Below are 20,022 nucleotides of genomic sequence, written 5' to 3'. Positions count from 1 at the left end.
CAAATAGAAATTTACATAAACTTTTCAGCAGTGCAAGATTTGTTGATGTAAATAGTTTGTGAAATTTTATAATATTTGGATTCTTTGTTAGATTTTCAGACAATAAAACTTTTCTGGCATTTGTTAAATTATGCTGTGTACACTCAAAAATGTATACGTAATGATATTCATCTCCTAGCTACTTTGTTTCGATTACATAAATAACAGAAACGTTGACTTCTAGGAGTATATTATTCCATCTTCCATACTCAATGGGTAGTTTAAAATTATTACATAAAATTAGTGCGAATTTTCGAGGCAGAATAGTGAGATAATTCTCGAATATCGGGGAATCTTTGAAAAGTCTGTAATTTAAACATTTGGGAAAACGATAAATATTACTCCTCCATTCTTGAATAAATTGGTCTATTAATATTCTTTTAACTTCCTGTTTTACCCAAATTGGATTATATAGAGATTCTGTTGTCCACAAATATGAGAGTCCACACTCATTCAATATATTTTTCATAAATTTTAACTATTTGATGTCTTTTTTATAAACTAAATGATATATTTTAACGGACAATTTATCAGTGTTACTAGGGGAATGAAGTTTCGCCCAAAACGCTATTATTTTTATCTTGACTATTACTAGAAGAGAGTATCTCCCAAGTTCCCCATATATCATTCCATTTGTTGTCTTAGTACTCAAACTCAGTATATATTTACAGAATTTTAAATGCAATTTTTCAATAAATATGTTTTTGTGAAACCCCATATCTCGCATCCGTATAATAATATTGGTTGTATTATTTCGTCCAATAAGTCTAACTGACAATCCACAGATAAGCTCTGTTCTTTACATCTTGCGATGACGTTAAACGTTGCTCTTGTAGCTTTATCAAATCTTTCTTTTATATTAATTTTAAAACTTCCGGAATTTGTAAATGTTACACCAAGATATTTGAAACTGTCTACAACTTCTAAATTAAAACCACCATATGTGAAGGAGAGGTAACTCTTATTTGTATGTCCCTTGCCAAAGATCATAATTTTAGTTTTATTTGCATTGACTTTTAATTTCCAGAAGTCGCAATAATACTCAAAGCAATTTAGAGCGTTCTGCAACTTTTCAGGTGATTCGGCAAATACTATAGTGTCATCAGCATATAAAAGAATTAATAGTTTTTCGTAGATGTGCAATTCGTTCAAGAACATTTCGGAAATATATTGTAAGCCATTAACATTATTTGTTTCTAAGAATGATTCCAAGTCGTTTAAATAAATGGAAAATAGAAATGGGGATAAATTTTCACCCTGTCTGACTCCCAGTTGACACGAAAATGGTTCTGAAAGATCACCATTAAACTTTATTTGTGCTTTTATTCCATTATACATATTAATTATTCTAATACATTTTCCGTCAATGTTACCATGTAGCAAAATTTTATTCCAAAGACCGAATCACCAAACAGAATCAAATGCTTTTTCGTAATCTATAAAACCACAATAGAGTTTCATTTTACTAATTTTAAATAGTTCAATGATTATATGTAAACCGAATATATGATCAATAGTAGAATGATCTCTGCGGAATCCCGCCTGGTTTTCTAATATTAAATTACAATGATTTACGTATTCGTTTAGTCTTTCATCTAATATAGACGTAAACAGTTTTCCAATACAACTTGATAACGTAATAGGTCTGTAATTTGGGGGGTCATTTACATTGCCTTTGCTTTTATACAGTGGAATTATCTGTCCGTATAGCCATTGTGAAGGAAATACACCCGAATCAAATATTTTACATGTATTAAAAAGTTTATGATATAGTGGTAATATATGTTCAAATGATCCTTTAATATATTCGTTAATAATATTATCCCCACCACTTGATTTATTGCGTATTAGAGATTTAATGCGTTTCTTAACTTCTTCATGTGAGATGGGTGGGTTTATTATTTCGTTACACTCTAAATCTGAAATATTAAGTAATTGCTCAGAAGACAAAACATAATCTGGTACGTTACTATCTTTTCCTGTATTTAATTCTTTAAAGAACTCGTATACTTGCTCAATTGAAATTTTTGTATTTGATTTTATTTTTAGGGTTAATTACTTAGGTAGCTAGTCTCTGTGAGCTATGGAGGAAGCGCCATAATACGCCGGTTTCGAGATAAGTCTGAGTTATTTCCCTTTGGAGAACTCTCGTACTTAGTAAGGTGCAAAACAACTTGTTTACACGCGGGAGTGGGACATATATTCATCACTGCAGAAGTGAATCTGCTCAGCAAGTTTATCATACGCAGTTTCATCACCCAATTTTGACTGGTACACAAACTAAGTAAATGATAAGTATTCAAGAAGTAATTAAATATTTGGAATTCTTATTATATCACGTTATTTTGTTGCTCCTACCTATCATATCCAGGATATTGTTTGGAAATATGGCATTGTATTTATGTTTCCACTTTAGTAAAACATTTCTTTTGATGGTGTTTTATATTTCCTACATCAAGTATTTAAAAAGAAGTCGGTTTTTATAAATTTTATCATCTTTCGCATTGACTGTAGTACCACTCTGTCCCACCTAAGCATTCAAAGTTCCACTAACTGCACCTCCTACATAGGAGAGCTCTAATATCGAAACTGGCGTATTGGATTGATTGATTGAATATTGTTTAACGTCCCTCTCGAGAATATTTCACCCACATTGAGATCGACGTCATACACCATTGCCGGTGATGGGATGGAAAAATTTAGGCCTATGTTCGGCGCTTATGGCCTTTGAGCAGGAAGGGATCTTTATCGTATCACACCTGCTCTGACACGGGACCTCGGTTTTTACGGTCTCATCCGAAGATCCGCCCCATTTAGTCGCCTTTTACGACAACCAAGGGTACTGAGGACCTATTCTAACCCGGATCCCCACGGGATCGTCAAAATTGGATCACACACACTTTAAAAAACTTCCAAGTAAGCAAACGTTTTCATCCAAAGTTTATCAAAATTGCAGGAGTGATGTATTTGTACATAATGCAAAGTACTTTGCTCCTGGTGGTTTTTATGGTAGAAGGAAAAATCACTGGTTAGAAAATCTGAACAAGATTTAAGTTTCATTTCTACACCGATTTTTGCCTTTGCAGGTATGGTACTTTGCATACAGATCTTAGTGCGAATAGTTCAAACTCTACATCTTAAGGCGATATCCCACATATTTTTGTTTGTTTGTATTTTGCAATTAAAATGATGGTCTTATGCAACATGTTTAATGAGTACACTAAATTCGTAAGTACAAACCTACATGCAATTAAGTTTCTTTATTATATAATGTAACAAAAACAACAACAAAACCCTTCCAATATAACATTATAATCATTATGGGATAAAATTGTTTCGTGCATCTGTTTCAAAACAGAGGACATCTATAATTGCCAATCATTGTGATTTCTGTTCAAACTGATCACGTGGTTACACTAAGTTTGCGTTTAGTGAAATAATATACAGTACATATAAAACACTTCTACTGATAAGTTATCACAAAGTGCTACAAACTAATACCAAGGAGCAAATCCATCTATACGAAATACTGCGTAATCAAGGTCGAGAAATACGTTAGCCAATGCTTTTATATTTCAAACATCATAACCGAGGAGGTTAGTTTGCATCATCCACGAAAACAAGAACTTTATTTCTATTCATTTACCAATTTAAAATAGGTCACCGTGACGTAGTCACCATAACGTCATGGCAGTTTTCGAAACGGTCTTGGCCTACATGTTTTTTGCTGACGAAAAGGTGACCTGGTAGGGTATACATATATAGATTTTATGGGGGGGGGGATATTTCAAGTATTTAGTTCGATGTTGATGGATTGAATACACAGTCAAAGAAAACTACACATACGTGGTTCCAAGAGGGTTAAGGACTTAGGTGGCTCACTACACTAAAGCTTTTACTGTTTATGACACTACGTCACAAGATGGCGATTTTAATGTTTTGTGAAATTATTTGTATGGATCGAGTTGTTTGTCTAACATCGTAGCGCATGGTGCTGGTGAATCGCAGATCTCGAGTTCAAATCCGTCAGTCTTTTGTTCATATGTGTTGAATTTTTTTTATTTTTTTTTTTTGAAAATCATGTTTTTGTCTAAATTTGCATATTTTCGGGCTTTTTTTTTTTTTTTTTTTTTTTTTTTTTTTTTTTTTTTTTTTGCATATATACTCATTAAATATCATCATATCTTTTATGATTAAATCAATTCGTACTGATTTGAGAAACTATCTAAGGGTGTAGTGAGCCACCTTAATTAACTTGTTTATGCATCACCATGTTTGTTTACATGTGTATCGATCTCGGAATGCAGAGATTGATTTAATTGAATAAGTATAAAAAAAAATCTATTTTCAATAAATTTTATTTTAATCTTACTTCATCTATTTATTCATTTTTTATTACCGCAATCCTCTAGCATCCATTGTAAATATTATCGCCGCTGAAACTACTTCCTTAGAAATAGCTTGCTTTATGACACTTCCGACTTATTCTACTCCCATGTGAGATTCACTAATTCACGTTTCGTCTATTCCAACTTAATCACATATGTGTAGCACTCGATCATCAGTATGTCGAGTCCCCTGAGGATCCGGGTTAGAATAGGTCCTCAGTACCCCTTGCTTGTCGTAAGAGGCGACTAAATGGGGGCGGTCCTTCGGATGAGACCGCAAAAACCGAGGCCCCTTGTCACAGCAGGTGTGGCACGATAAAGATCCCTTCCTGCTCAGCGCCGAGCATAGGCCTGAATTATGCAGCCCTTCATCCGCAATGGTGACGTCTTCATATGAGTGAAATATTCTCGAGAGGGACGTTAAACAATACAATCAATCAATTATCAGCAAAACGAAAACCAATAAGGTGGTTAAGTTAACAATGCAAAATGTGATCGAGAACAAGTTACAAAACGTAATTGAACTCAGCAGAAACAGACATTTTCAGGAATGTAGCGAGAATGAGGATATGGATGAATTTCTTGGGTGCATGACAATTTGAAAAATAATCTGATTAAAAGCCAAATGTTTTTTTGCAACACTATAATCAGTATTTTTGTTTTCTGGAAACTCCATACGAAAAAAAAAAGATTCTTACGTCAAGTCATAACAAATCTTGTGTACCGATTCGAACGGAATTAAATACATGTACATGCGATATTACCATTTCTAAGGATATTAGGATTCAGTGGATTAGGTAAAATTTATTTAACGACAATGACAGATTTAAGTACCAATATATTAATATATTTGTATAGATTTTGCTTAAAAATCCTTCCGACCCAAATTTAGTCGGAACGAGCTCGTTGAATAAGAGTCTGAGGTATATAAGGAGAGTAGTCCCTACTCTTACCTGTAGGAGTACAATTTCTTCATAATCAGTTTTTACGTTTGAAGGTATATCGCAGAATAATTTCTGCAGCGTTCTTTTGATCTTTGCAATAACTGCCGTAGAATTCATAATTACAAACACACTCAAGTTAGCGCTTCATGAAATGTATGTCTCTAAGAAGCGTTTACATATGTATTGGTAGTTCACACTCTCGTGTATTTTCCAACCTGAAATCCATTTTTTTAAATTAACATTCTACTTTAATTTCCGTCAGAATTATCTTCCCTTAAAAAAGATATACTATATATATTTACCAATAGCCATACGCACAACTGCAACGTATCCATGGGGGAAATGGCTATCATTGCATTTGTAAGGATATCAAAGGCAAAAACATTGAAAATGTGAATATTTTTGCTTATATGCATAATGCCCTGCTATAACATGCACATGAGTCTATTCTGAACATCGTACAATATATAATAATGATAATGATATAATGATTGGTTTTTATACAGCGCTTTTCCATCGTATGCTGCTCAAAGCAGCTTTACAATACATTATTACCCCCAACAGACCTTATATCAATCTAGAACTTTTTCAGCTTCCTGGGAAGCATACAGTGCAAGCTGCCATCACAAGCGCTAGAGCACTAACATTCTAACAACATCTTTCACTGTCTATAGCCAGGTACCCCTTTTACACTTGGGTGAAGTGAGGAAATTCATGTAAAGTACCTTTCCCAAGGATACAACGTCGGCTCTGCCGCGACCGAGACTCGAACCCACGACCTTTTGGTTGAATTCTGACAGCCTAACTACTAGGCCACCAAAGCCACATACAAAATAAGCTATCGTTCATTGTGCTATATTGAAAACAACTTTCTGAGTATTTTGAAACATAAAATGCTTTTTAAAAAATTTCTTGCAAGAAGTCGGCACCTGAACTCTAGAAATCTCAAGACAGGAATTAAATTGCGACATACACACTGTTGAAAGTACTTCATTAATTCAGTTTAAGAATGTAGAACTCTCGAGCAACGGAGATGTCGTCAATACTCGCTAGGCATTACGTTATCTGGTATACGTGCACCCATCCTTTGTAATACTGAGAGACGGCAAGTCGATGAGTTGTTTCATCATAGGCAAGGCTTTCTGGGTCATACCCTAAACTTGCCTGTACTTTCACAAGATTACCATCTCTTGTAAGAACACACAGTTTTTCTCCGGTGGTGGCTACAATAATATTGTTCCCTACAACACAGATTCCCCTCGGTTTTCCCGGAAGTTCTCTTTCCCAGTAGAGTTTTTCCGTGTATGACACACAAAGTAGCATATCCCTGTGAACATCAGAAAGATAGATAACATTTCTGTGAGGATCCATTGTTATGTACAGATGAAACGCCTTGAAGCGGGTTTCATTGGGTCTTTGAATTTTTTCAACCTGTTGAACAACTCTGCCTTCATCGTTTAATAAGGCTACGCATTTGCTTTCTCCGCCAATGTCAATGGTGACGCCAAAATGTTCCCTGGCGTAAGATATGCCGTAACCATTTCCATTCAAAAGAAACGTCTTACCTTCAATTATTGTTTTATCGTGTATTTTGTAATTAAACACTCTCCTCTGACACGTGATTGACACGTCATTAAAATCCGCACCAACTGAAATCCCTCGACAACCCTCAGGAATTCGCTTCGATAAAGTTTCCTGGAAATTTTCATTGAAAACTTTCAGTTGGTCATTCCCAAAATTTATGATCACTAGACGACCATCAGTTGTCCATACGATACCTTTCCTGTTGAAATCTTTTTCAGCAGATTTCAATTTCTTGATTTCAGCAAATTCGAAAAGCAGAGGTTCTTCCGGTATAGCGGCGTCACTGTTGCTTCTTGATCGCGGAGCGCTAAAACTTGGATACCGATCCCTGCCATGTGGAAATGAGAACGAAATCGGAGATCCTCGGGGAATTTCCTCGCTAATACGCCTAGAAGGAAATACTTTGGAGACCCTTTCCTGTGACAAACTACGGGAGAGAAGTGATTTTTCGCTGAAGGGTCTTTCCGGTCGTCCTAATGGTGATAGTATCGGTGGTGACATGGAATTCTGGGACGGTGAACGTGTTGGGGGAGATGAAGAGCTTTGAGAGGGGGGTCTTCGTTTATCGCTGAAGGGCCTTCTCTCCAGAGGATTCGATTGTTTGGATCTTACATTTTTGATATTGATTTGTTTTGGTGAAGAACTCGCTTGTTTATCGCTGGAGGACTTTGTCGCCGTGGATACGTTTCCTGATTCTGTTTCGGACTGCATGGTCAGGAAAAAATCAAACTTGGGACGAGGTCTGTAAGAATGAAAATATCATATACTACTAAGATGTGTGAATCTATCACCAGAAAATGAAAATATCATATACTACTAAGATAGATGTGTGAATGTGAATGCACCACCAGAGAATACCCTACTCTATTTAGTTTATGAATTGTAGACTGATATAAGGTATTCAATATATAACGAAAGGATAATGAACAATATTGAAGGATTCAAATCAACATAACCCTGTCTTTTGTAAAAATAAGAAAAATCTAATTTTCTAAATATGTGTGGTAAATGATTAATTTTATTTCATATTTTCATAAAGAAAAAGTGTAAGTAACTTTCTACGAAGAGATTTGTATGAAAATACAATTTCTTTTTAAAATATTTTAATAAAACATGCTCATCCCATAGACTTCAATTTTGAATTGTAAGTGAAACGATTCAAGCAGTAAAAAAATATAGAAAACTCCTATGGTGGATTATCATTATTTGATGAACCCTTAAAAAACACCATCCATTTACTAGATATGAAATATGGTCGTTAAACATTGAATAATGCAATAATGTCTTGAATACACCTGCATACATGTACATAACGGAAATCGACATGAAATATTCACTTGTTTCTTTTTAGAATCTAAATTTTTTTAGAATCTAATAGAAGAATTTCTATAGTAGATATTTTCCGCTTTCTGTTATTCGTGATTTTTTTAGGCGAGCTAAATCGCTCAATCCCAAGCTGTACACTTCTTAATTTAGTCGCATCTTAGTTAGTGGTATTGTGATTATAGACATAATCTATGCTTATGCAAATGTTACAGAGTATTAATGCTCAGCCCTAGCCAGCTAAATGTGATTAAAGCGTTCGAGCAAACTTTAATTTCGAATTGAACTTTTAGAAAAACCAAATACATGGTTATGATGTCCATGAAGATCTAAATTGTGAAAGCCATGGCCCCTGGGTTAGACCATAGGTTGAGGCCAATAGGGCAGTCTAGTGAAAATGTATTCATCAAATTTTAGAAAATCTGTACTCTCGGATAAATGTGTCGAAAAAATAAATTACATGGAGTATAAATGGGGTATGATACTCAGATGATCGTTAAGGCCTGTGGGCCACTTGTTTATTTCATGTGCATGTAACCAAATTCTAAATGACTTTTAAAAATGAATGCAATAAAAGAAACAACATTCATATCATGCCTAAAATATCTTGCCTATCATTGTAGTCCAATGTATTTTTTCCAAATATTAATTTCATGTTGACTTTTTGCTCATCTTCAAAGAATAAATGCGTTTCCATGTCATATTCAGATGGCTAGAGTTACTTCCCTTTAGTGTGTTGCCCCCCCCCCCCCCGGGGGGGGAGGGGTGTTGGTGTTATTTTTAGAAACTACATACCCATACCTATCTAATGATGATAGAGAATACATTGTACATATCTTACACATTCGTTTACGGTTTAGGACTATAACTATTTAAGGTGGGTCCTTAGTCCTGGATTTTGGGGGTTTAGGTAGCATTTTTTTTTTTTTTTTTTTGGAATCAATAAATTAACATTCAGAGTAATGAAAGAAGGCAAAACAGTTAAGGATTTCCATATTGATTTTCATTATATACACCACTAAAGTCATGTACCCCGATGTAGATTTTTATGAAATTCATTGGAAACAGTTATTTGTTGTTATTTTAATATAAAAAAACAAAATATTTTTTGAATTGCATTTATTTATCGGGAAACATGTCAATAACTAAAACACGTGTCATTTTCAATATGTTCATCAAGTTTTAGAATAATATGTGCAAAATTATTGAATTAGCGTTATTCTCCAAAATGTTAAAAAACAAACAAATGTGGACGCATTTTCCTTATAGCATGGTTTACATATCATTTTTTCTGTTTATATTAGTAGAGTTACATCAGTTATAGTTATTTATGGGGAAAAAACCATACCTTTCCTTAATAATTTCAAATCTAGAGCTTCCAGATTATGTATACCCCCATAAAAAAACTGAAGCCTGGCACCATACAGCTGAGCTATTTAAAATCACTCGGGATTAAAATTTTATGTAATTTCATGAAAAGACACAGATAATGATTCCTTGTCACCTTGGTAAAATGTTTGTCAAAAATAAAGGAAATCTATCGCATTATGGACTTGATAAATAATTTAATGAAAACAGAGTTATTGTCCTTGGATTCAATATTTTGAAACATATCATTGACTATTCAAATATAACTAAGACTTTTGAAATATTTTATGGCTAACAAGATTTTTTACAATAACTATTGAAAAAGATCCCAACAAAATTTATGTTCCTGTCATTAAATCATTGACTTTGCAATATCCTATGACGTCACTACGTTAAACAGATGTGACGTCACAATTGAGTTAAAGCAGTATCCGGGCATTTACAGGGCTAAGTAAAAGTACTCTATAGAATATATAGAAACATATCAAAATGATAACTCTTTCCAGAATTATTCACCAACTGAACTAGTTTTCGTCTATTGTGTGTTGGGGGTCTCTAATCACCGTGTATAACCCCGCATTTGGGGGTGCGGAATAGTGACCTTAAGGGGTGCAGAATTCGAAGCGTGTTTTTCTAGGTAAGTTGATAATATGTATACGGTGTGACCGTTGGACCGAGCGAAGCATGTAATGGTCATTTGGAGTGTCCCAAGTGGTAATCATAAAGTTGAGTATGGTAGGTTATGATTCATTTAAAAAAATATATTTTTAATGAAATTTTCCTTGCGCTAAAAACCCAGTAACATCTCAATATTAAAGGGGTTTATATGGGGACACAGTTTTACAGGATCCGCCTATTCATTGAACGCGGGAAATAAAACACAAGGTGACGTAAACTGTGTATTGTGACGTCACATTTAGCCTAAACCTTTTTCTCTTTTTCAAAGCAAACAATTATAAACAACAATAATACATTCCGTATGCAATGAAAAAGGCCGTTATAAAACTAAACAAAATTAACCAATAAATTCAAAATGGTAAAAATGTAACCGTAATTTAAATATTCTTATTTAAGGAAACTCATGAACTCGTTCATCTATTTAGTCGTATTATGGTTTTATATGTAATTATTTGCTAAAACCTGTTACAATGCTAATTATACTATTCACTTTGAACAAACTGAGTGTTTAAATTACGAATTGCACGTCAGAGTCTTCTATTGTTGGCATTCAAAATAAAACACGAATAACTGTTGAAGCAGGTAATGAAAAAATAAATGGCGGCGCCCATATGGATCACGAAAACTTCAGTGAACGTATATAGAGATTGTCTCTTTTTCTTTTGCTGATTTTGACTTTTTTCTTTTACATACGTGTTACCTTTAGAGCCTTGCTTCGCGGACGGGTCTTCGGCCCGTCCGAGCTTCGCTCGGTATAATCAGCTTTGCTCCAGTGATAGAGATAAAACAAGGCCTATATTGACATACGACGGATCACTGTGTGATAGTCTTACTCGTTCCTACGGTGGCTGTTTTAGGACAGCTGGTAGATTTCTTTTAAATTCGTTCCCACGAAATTAATTTCGTTCCTACGAAATAAAATTCGTTCCCACGACATAAAATTTCCACTTTTATTTCGTGGGAACGAATTTTTAAAAAATATTCTGCCACCTATCCTAAATCAGCCACCGTATGTTCCCTATCTTGCAATTCGTGCTATAAATAGGTGAACACTTCCACAATGTTCGGTAAGCACACGAGGGGATGCAAATTCGATCGATACACGGTGGATTTCTCAATTATTCTACCATTCCATGTAATTTAATTAATATGCATGATTTCTGCACATAACGCTGCAACAGATACTTTCATCATTTCCGAATTTTCACGTCAAATACCAGGTAAACAGTGAAAACGTCTCTCAGTCTTCGTCACTCGGGGTACAGCTTTCAGTGGAGGTAGGGAGCAATGAACCAATCTCCAAGGTTTAGCTTATCAATGAAATTATATCTTATTTCTAAAGAATACACATGGATTGCAAGCAATGAATTTATTCAAACATTATACCTACGTTTTATTTTTACTTTTGAAATCAGTACACTTTTAAAAAGGCATTTTATACAGTTTCTTATGCAAAAAAGCTATTTTGGTATTAAACACATTAATCTTTTTCTATAATCACATATTTTCATGCAAGTACAAAAGGGCCCAGTCTAAAATAAATAATGTAATATAAAATTTGATTAATTTTAAAAAGTCAATATATATAACATAGATGTATCTATATTTACTACTGTGCATAGTTCAGTTGTTGATTTCTTAATAAAGACCAACATTTTCTCGACATAAGTGGGTTTGGTTAAAAAGGGGAAATAATTCTGTTTCATAACTACCGGGTATATTGCTGAGTAAAGAATTCGTCTTCACGGTGTTCTAAAAATCACGAGTCTTATTTGCAGGTTCTCATCTCTGTTCAAAACAGTTTTAACTATGATTTCTCTTCTGCTGAGTAATAATTAACTAGATACTTGAACACTTTTGAAGATTTTCTGAGTTATTGAAATTAATGCTCTTTTACCTAATTCTTTGGGAATATCAAATTCGTTTATTTGAAATTGCTGCAACATGCTCATACTAGGAACTGCAAAATTGATCGCTGCAGTACCTGCGTTTGTATTCACTGATACCGTGTCTTCTTTCATTTGACCTATCCCTTTTGGGTCACCGCAAAAATACAAGAACTTAGCATATAGAGATACTTAATTTTCCAAAACCTTCTTGTAACTGGCCAGTACCACATACTGTACTCCAGCCAGCTAGATATTCTATGTGATCATGTATATATAATTTTTTTGTATCATGACTGTGGTGTTTTTCCTTTTATAAAAAGTGTACAATAACTGGAGATACTCCAGTGGGCGGAACCATCATTTGCATATTTTTTTAAAACTGTGCTGTGTAAATAAATTATTGAACACCATCTGACAATTTCAACACATTTTTCGTTTAAATTGGTAAAGTTCAACGAGATCTAGGCTCGCGGCCGTATCGATATCCATTTTATCATCTCCCAGTTTAGTTGAACATGCATGGCGGGAAGAAGAAAATACCCAAGCGATCACCTGACAAAAATTTTACTTTTCATTGGGGACCGGGTAATTAAAAAGATCATGCAATAACCACTGGTCACATGACAGATATTATATTTCTAATTGGTCATGATGCAAACTGTAAGTTATTTAATATTTATTTCGGTGTCTTGATTTATTTGGACGAAGGGCGGTGACTCATTATTTGTTTTTATTTTCCTAACATTTCATTTTCATCTGATATAATTATTTCATTTATTTATTTTTTATTACCTCACATTTCCGAGGTATATAAGGACCATAGGGAAGTTAACCTAGACTCTTACTTGTAGGTTGGTTGTATATTGTTTAATGCCCCGCTCGGGAATTTTTCACTCATATAGAGACATCACCATTGCTGAACTGACTGAACTGAATTTATTTCTCATCACAATTACACAATTGTATACAGAGATTTAGTACATATATTTTATATAAAAGTGATGGTAATATATCACTAAATGTTTGAAGGATGAAGGACCGTACAATTTAGGCCTATGCTCGGCGCTTACGGCCTTTGAGCAGGAAGGGATCTTTATCGTGCCACACCTGCTGTGACACGGTACCTCGGTTTTTGTGTTCTCATCCGAAGGACCGCCCCATTTCGTTTTTTCTTACGACAAGCAAGGGGCACTGAGGACCTATTCTAACCCGGCGTACACATATTGCTACCACATGTAACGGCATTTTCTAAAGATTAAAATCAGACCGTCTCCAAAAACAGTAGGAATGAAATGTTATATAAGGTAAACTTCGAATTTTGGACAAGTCTTAGAAAGTCTATGAAATCTGTTTTCTGTGTTCATCCAGTGCGAATATTGTACTACTGAACAATGAGCGCTAATGATTTGAACAACTAGTGTGGTTAATCTGAGTATCAAGGCAAAGATAGTTTTCATATTCATCGCAAATCGCATTGACACTTTCTTAAACTCGTCACAATGATTGGTTCGTTGTTCATTACCTCCACTGAAAGCTGTACCCCCGAGTGGCACATACCGAAATTAAAGTTTTCACCGTTTATTTGACGTGAAATTTCGGAAATTATGGAAGGATATGTGCAGAAACTATGCATATTCGTTAAATTATATAGAATTAAAGAATAATTGAAAAATTCACCAAATATTGATCGAATTTGAATCCCTACGTGTGGTTGCCGAATATTGTAGATTCTAACACGAACTGCAATTAATGTGGGAACGAGTAAGCGGGGGCATCACTGTGTTCTGTCGTATAAGTTAATTACCTAGAAAAACACACTCTGAATTCTGCACCCCCTAAGGTCACTGGAATAGAGGGGTTATACACGGTGTTTAATGCTCTTTGAGCTTTTTGCAAATATAGGTATATTTGGGCCGAGGCTTAAAACGATTTGGAATGGTCTTATTACAAGCCAGAATCATCCATCCCTTGTAATGACTTTGTAAAACGCACTTGTTCAGATGGTCACACTCTATGTTATTTATAACAGTACATGAGTATTCTAGTTTCAGGCTGGTACATGTATCTGGGGTATAGTACTTCTAATCGAAAATCCAAACTTCACTGAGACTTACTATGATGCGATCGAACAGCAGATTTTGTTAGCATAGTAAATTGACATTCATTGATCAGGGCCGTAAATTACATGGAGGCGGAGGAGGCAGCTGCCTCCTCCAACTTTTGAGCCAAAAAAAATTAAAAATTAAAGTTCATTAGAATTTATGTTGTTTCCAATAACTAAGAACATGATACCTCCCTTAAAAAGCATTCCAAATCTTTCTTTTAGAATGAGTTAGTCAAGTAACATCTTAGAAGGCCCTAGAATCAAGGATTTTGCACGAAACGTGTTCAGTGTGCACAAAATGTGCTCAGCGTCTGGACCCCCGCCTAATTTCCTGCCTCCTCCAAATTGAAGGTTAATTTACGGCCCTGTTGATTTTAGATGGACCATCTGACACAATTTCAAAGCGAAATCTATTTACGTAAGTTTTACAAAGTGAAAAGGCAATGAGTACGATCGAGGTGTATAATTACATAGAATATATTGCACTGACCTTCTCCAGGAGCGTGCACTTTCTATCTTAACACCAGGGTCCGATTTTTGGTAAGCATTTTGCTCCTGTGGTGCTCATCTCCTTGTTGAACTCATCTCCTTGTTGAAAACAGTCAATATTTAATGTGTACAAAGTAGAGACTGCAAGTCAATGCACAGGGCTCAATGTTGTTTTCGTGCGTCCTATTCGTGAAGTGATATATATCAATAAGAGATTTAAACTTAAATGTCTGGAGAAAATCCAATTCATTGTAAACTTTTTACCTTTCTATTAAGCTCTTTCAATTGTAATTTAACCCGAGCAATTTAATAAATACTGAAATTCTTCTTGCTTCTGTGTGTTGAGTGTATATAAAGGAATCAGGTGTAGGCACCGCACTACACGCATTCTCTATATCGTTCTTTAAAACGTCCTGATTTTAAAGATGTATTCTAGATCTATGTTGAGTTTTATAGATATAAGAAATATCAATGTTATTAGGGCCATTTTTCTTTAGTATGTAGTAAATCAAATGTGAATTGTATACATTTATGATTTAAAACGTCCCAATTCTAAAACTCTCGTATACCTGACATTTGGTTGATTTTAAATGGTAAAATAAACGTGATCTTTAAATACATATAGAATTCCTTCGTATTTTTTTTTCTCTAGTGGTAATTTATACATGACTTATAAAGATTGAATTTCAATAGGTAGCGTTCTCCTAAATTCAAAAGCTTCCAGTCGACTGTAGGGCAACTATTCATTAATCTGCATTGTGTGCAGCCAGACTGAATAATACCTAATTAATATAAAAATACCACCAGTATAATTATTACAGCAGATTTGTTGCAGTGCAGCAAGAGACGTCGTTTAAATGTTATTTGTGCAATGTGCGTTTTTTATCGGTTAAATCTATAGCATGAAAGTCGGTCAAAATGACAAAACAGATATATATATATATATATATATGAAGCCAAAGCTTTACTAAACGTCTTCGTGTATCTTTTTTAATTTTTTTTTTACCTATATATAGAGTCTCAGTAATCGGATACTAATATTAAAAAAATATGAAAAGAAAACACAGAAATCCTCCGTAAAGCTTTAGGCTTTCATTACATCTGAAGCTTTACGGAGAATTTCTGTGTTTTCTTTTCATATAATACAGTACACGACACGAGTTTTATACACCCCACCGTGGAATGACCACGGTGGAAAATCCACGGAGATACACCGTGTCCTCCGTGTTCCACGGTGTGTGTTATTTGCGAATACACACAGCTGCTAAGAGCTTTGTTCTGGCCACGGGCGCCTTGCGGAAGATGGGAAAATGTGCCGCAGGCCAATTAATCAAGATAAGGGTGGAATTTTAAGAAAAGAAAAAATGTCAATATTTTCCCCCCTGATACTTATATTGTTTTTCAGCATTTTGAGCCAATTCCAACGATACCAAACACTACATATTATGTTTTTAAGAAAACCCGGTTTTTAATTTTTTTCTTTTAGTCTTCTTTCTTCATTAAAATATTCTTTAATTCTATGTTTAAATAATGCGTACTTGCAGGCAATTCCTGTTTTGAATGCGAATTAGTATATTCAGTAAATGAAAAACATACATGTACAACATGTGATAGGGATATTTAATAATTACCGATGTGCTCTCTCTCTCTCTCTCTCTCTCTCTCTCTCTCTCTCTCTCTGACAAATGCGCTGTTTAACATAATTACTTCCATCATATTGTGTTAATATGCATCTTGACAAATATAACTTGATCCAATATAGAAATCAGAGCATTGTCGATGATTAACAAATTGGAATTAATTTATTACGTAATTAATAGAAGCAAAAATACAAACCAACGAATGATTTATTTTTAAAATCCCGAGTTCATTACATTTGACGGAGACTTATGTTCGATGTACTTTGATAGAGGTTTTCATTAAAAAAAATGTTCATCGGGAGTGTCTGGATAATGCAATGATTTTTGTATAATAAGTATATACCATGCAAATTCCTAGGGTATTTGTCACAGTATAACTAAATTACGGTTAGCTAGTTTGGGTTTTGACTTCTCATGAAAAGTGTGAAATATATTGGGTCGGCGCGATATCAGATCTAGTCTAAGATCACGGGTATCTTGCGCCGACCCAATATATTTTACACTTTCCGCAAGAAGCTAAGCACTTCTGTTGATTTCAAATACACGGATTAGCTGACCCCCATTGTTCTACTGAGGCGAAAACCCCTTCGAATTTGCATGGAATATACAAGTTATACACAGGTCATTGTTATAGTCATACATCATAGTACCGCTAACCCGACAAACATTTTTTAAAATTTTGAATAAGTTATTGAATGACGAAGTATGACCAAACTGCAGATTGAACTTTATAGAACCCCATACTAACATTACTTATATTTTTCAATGTATCAGAAGGGGTATGTTGCCGGTTAAGTTGTGTAACTGTCTCAATTTCCCCTTCCGATTTCAATTTCTTAAATCGTGCAGTGGGTAGGTCGCTACAAGCTACGAGGCTAAATCCTTAACTTTCAAGTTCTTCTCCGATTCTACGTGCTTGTAATCAATATCTAAGGATGTAAATCATGAAAAAAAAACAACTAATATCAATATAAACAGAAATGACTTAATGATTATTTGATTTTATTCATATACGCTATCGATTATTAAAATCTTTAATTAAATCTTTAGATGCATTAGATAATGAAAGCAAGAGAGAGAGAGAGAGCATTGGTAAGCATTCATGAATGTATGCAGATACGGGAAGTTTAATACGTTCAGTATAAATCTTGAAAGTACAATTTCTTTCTGATTAATTATCCATCCCCTTTCATTCTGATATTTTTTTTAATTTCCCATTTTGTTTTCTTTACATGTTAAATATTTCGGCTGGTCCGGGTTAGGACTAATGAATGAGCCCCCCCCCCCCCCCCCCCCCCCCCCTTCTAAAACGATGTTACGTGCTTAGCTGTATATCTCCCTCTCAGTCAAAAATAAAATAAATACCTGCTATATATACTGCAACATCATTGGATTTACTGGATAATTCTTCGATTTCACCTTCATATATAATACATGTTAATGCAAGCGGACTATCTAGGCTTTTTTTTCCATCTTCGCTAGCCGAGATTATTCGTCCACGAAGGCACAGTTGACTCAAAACCCATTGCTAGCGGAGATTAGATGAATTTTACCCCCGTATTATGTTATAACTGACCAAAACCTAGTACGTTTATTTTACAACTTTCATTCAGAAGACGCGCAAGTTATTGAGTTACTGAATAAACGAGAAAACGTCTGCATTTTTATTTCAATCGTTGTAAACTCTATACTTTGTGATGTTTAAGACTACATGTACTCAATTCAGTTTATTGGATCTCATCACCATTATGCAATGGTATACAAAAATATAAAGACAAAAGGCTGTTATATATACACTTAGTAAATAATACATGCGTGTAATAAAGTATTTATCAAGTTAGAAGAAAAAAACTAAAAAAAAACAAACAAACAAAACCGTGTTATTATTAATGTGAAGTATGGGCATTCTAGGTAGGAGAGCACATTTTATTTTATTATTTTCTAAATGAAAGTACGGAGTTTTCTAAAGATTTGTTTAAAAGTAAAGATATTTTTAATTTTTATTTGTTTAAGTGATGAAAATTTGATTCTTTGCTCACATTGCTTCACAGTTGAGTACATAATGAAATTCATATCCATTGTAAACATGTACATGTATATAGCTGACCTTAATCACATACATGTATTCCTAATTACTGTAACAATGAAAACTTTACGTAAAAATAAACCATTGCTCATGGTACACATTTCTTTGAACTGCTATTTATCAAATTGAAATTACTGGCATGTGATTGTCGTTGTTCATGACCCTTTTATTTGGTGAAATTGTGCTGCACGTGCCGTGAAACAATGTACCGACGAGTGGTAGGAATAACACAGGTGTTTATATACAGGATGTCGAGAATTTGGGCGTTTCATAAAAAGATGTGAACGTCTGCAGGGAAGTCTACATACGGATATGTACCGAAAACACCAACGTATCATTAAACAACAATTACAAGAATTGAATGATTTATAGCTAATTTCTAAATAAGTAATGGGGTGGGGGCATGCATACTGGCCAAGCGAAAAGGTTTTTTGGGTGAATCACTTCGGAAATTATTTCTTTGTTTTATCACACGGAGGTACACGGTGGCATCGACGGAGGTACAGGTGGCATCCACGGAGATCCTCCGTGGACTTCAATGTCTAGCTCGCGCGGAAAAATAGGACTTCAAAAGTGCCGACAATTTTAAAGGTCCACCGTGTTTGGGGCAAATTTGTTCCACCGCGTTGCGTGGAACACGCATAAAACTCATGTCGTGTACTGTATATATATAAAGCACTAAATAATCACAATTAGGTACTGAAAATTTTCGCCCCAGCCCGGGGTCGAACCAGCGACGTACGGCACCCACCGCCTAGCAAGATTGTCAAACCAGTGCGTTGGTCCACTCGACCGTACAACGACTTCCCTTTTTAGCTCTTCTGAGCCAAAGGCTCAAAGAGCTAATGCTATGGCCATTTGTGCGGTGTGCGTAAACTTTTTAGAAAAAGGGCTATAACTCAAGAACCCCTTGGCCAATTTTTTTCAAATTTGTTACAGGGTATCATTGGCCCAAGGGCTTTCATACATACTAAATAGAGGGATGTGACCCTTTAACAAGGGGAGATAATCAGGAAAATACAAAAAAAAAATAGTGGTTGCTAAAAAATCTTCTTCTCAAGAACCACAGGGCAGATTATCACCAAACTTACACATAAGGATGAGGATATGTTGTAGATTAAAAATTGTTCAAGGCATTACCTTGGGGCAGAGGGCGTGGTCTCAAGGTCACTTCAAAATTGACCTAAATTTAATTTTTTTTTAAATTCCTTAAATCTTAGATATTTTAGTCATTATAAGGACTAGGATCATCAAATTTTGATAGTTGATGCATCTTAGGACCTTGTGTCAAGTTGTCTCAAAAGTAGGTCACGATGACCTACTTTTTGAATTTTGCAGGTATTTATTTTAAAATTAATTTTGATGCATATCTTGGACACTTTGAAGCCTATGATCATCAAAACTTGTCAGTTGGTGGATCATGGGACCTTGAAATGCGTCAACTGAAAAATAGGTCACCGTGACCTACTTTCTGAATTTTATGGCTTATC

The 20,022-nt window shown here is 34.7% G+C and overlaps 1 protein-coding gene across 1 annotated transcript; it reads right to left on the bottom strand.

Annotated features, from left to right (window-relative positions):
* Positions 1 to 6,210: 6,210 nt before the first annotated feature.
* Positions 6,211 to 15,026, bottom strand: LOC130052146 (uncharacterized). Its single transcript, XM_056156295.1, has 2 exons — positions 14,808 to 15,026; positions 6,211 to 7,697 (listed from the first exon to the last, which is right to left on the bottom strand). The coding sequence occupies exon 2, from the start codon at positions 7,664 to 7,666 to the stop codon at positions 6,428 to 6,430; it is 1,239 nt and encodes a 412-aa protein (XP_056012270.1). The 5' UTR covers positions 7,667 to 7,697; positions 14,808 to 15,026; the 3' UTR covers positions 6,211 to 6,427.
* Positions 15,027 to 20,022: the final 4,996 nt, after the last annotated feature.

The sequence above is a fragment of the Ostrea edulis genome, chromosome 2, assembly GCF_947568905.1.
Source record: "Ostrea edulis chromosome 2, xbOstEdul1.1, whole genome shotgun sequence".
Lineage (NCBI taxonomy): Eukaryota > Metazoa > Mollusca > Bivalvia > Ostreida > Ostreidae > Ostrea > Ostrea edulis.
The sequence above is the reverse complement of the archived record's forward strand: the minus strand, read 5'-3'. Positions and strand labels throughout refer to the sequence as shown.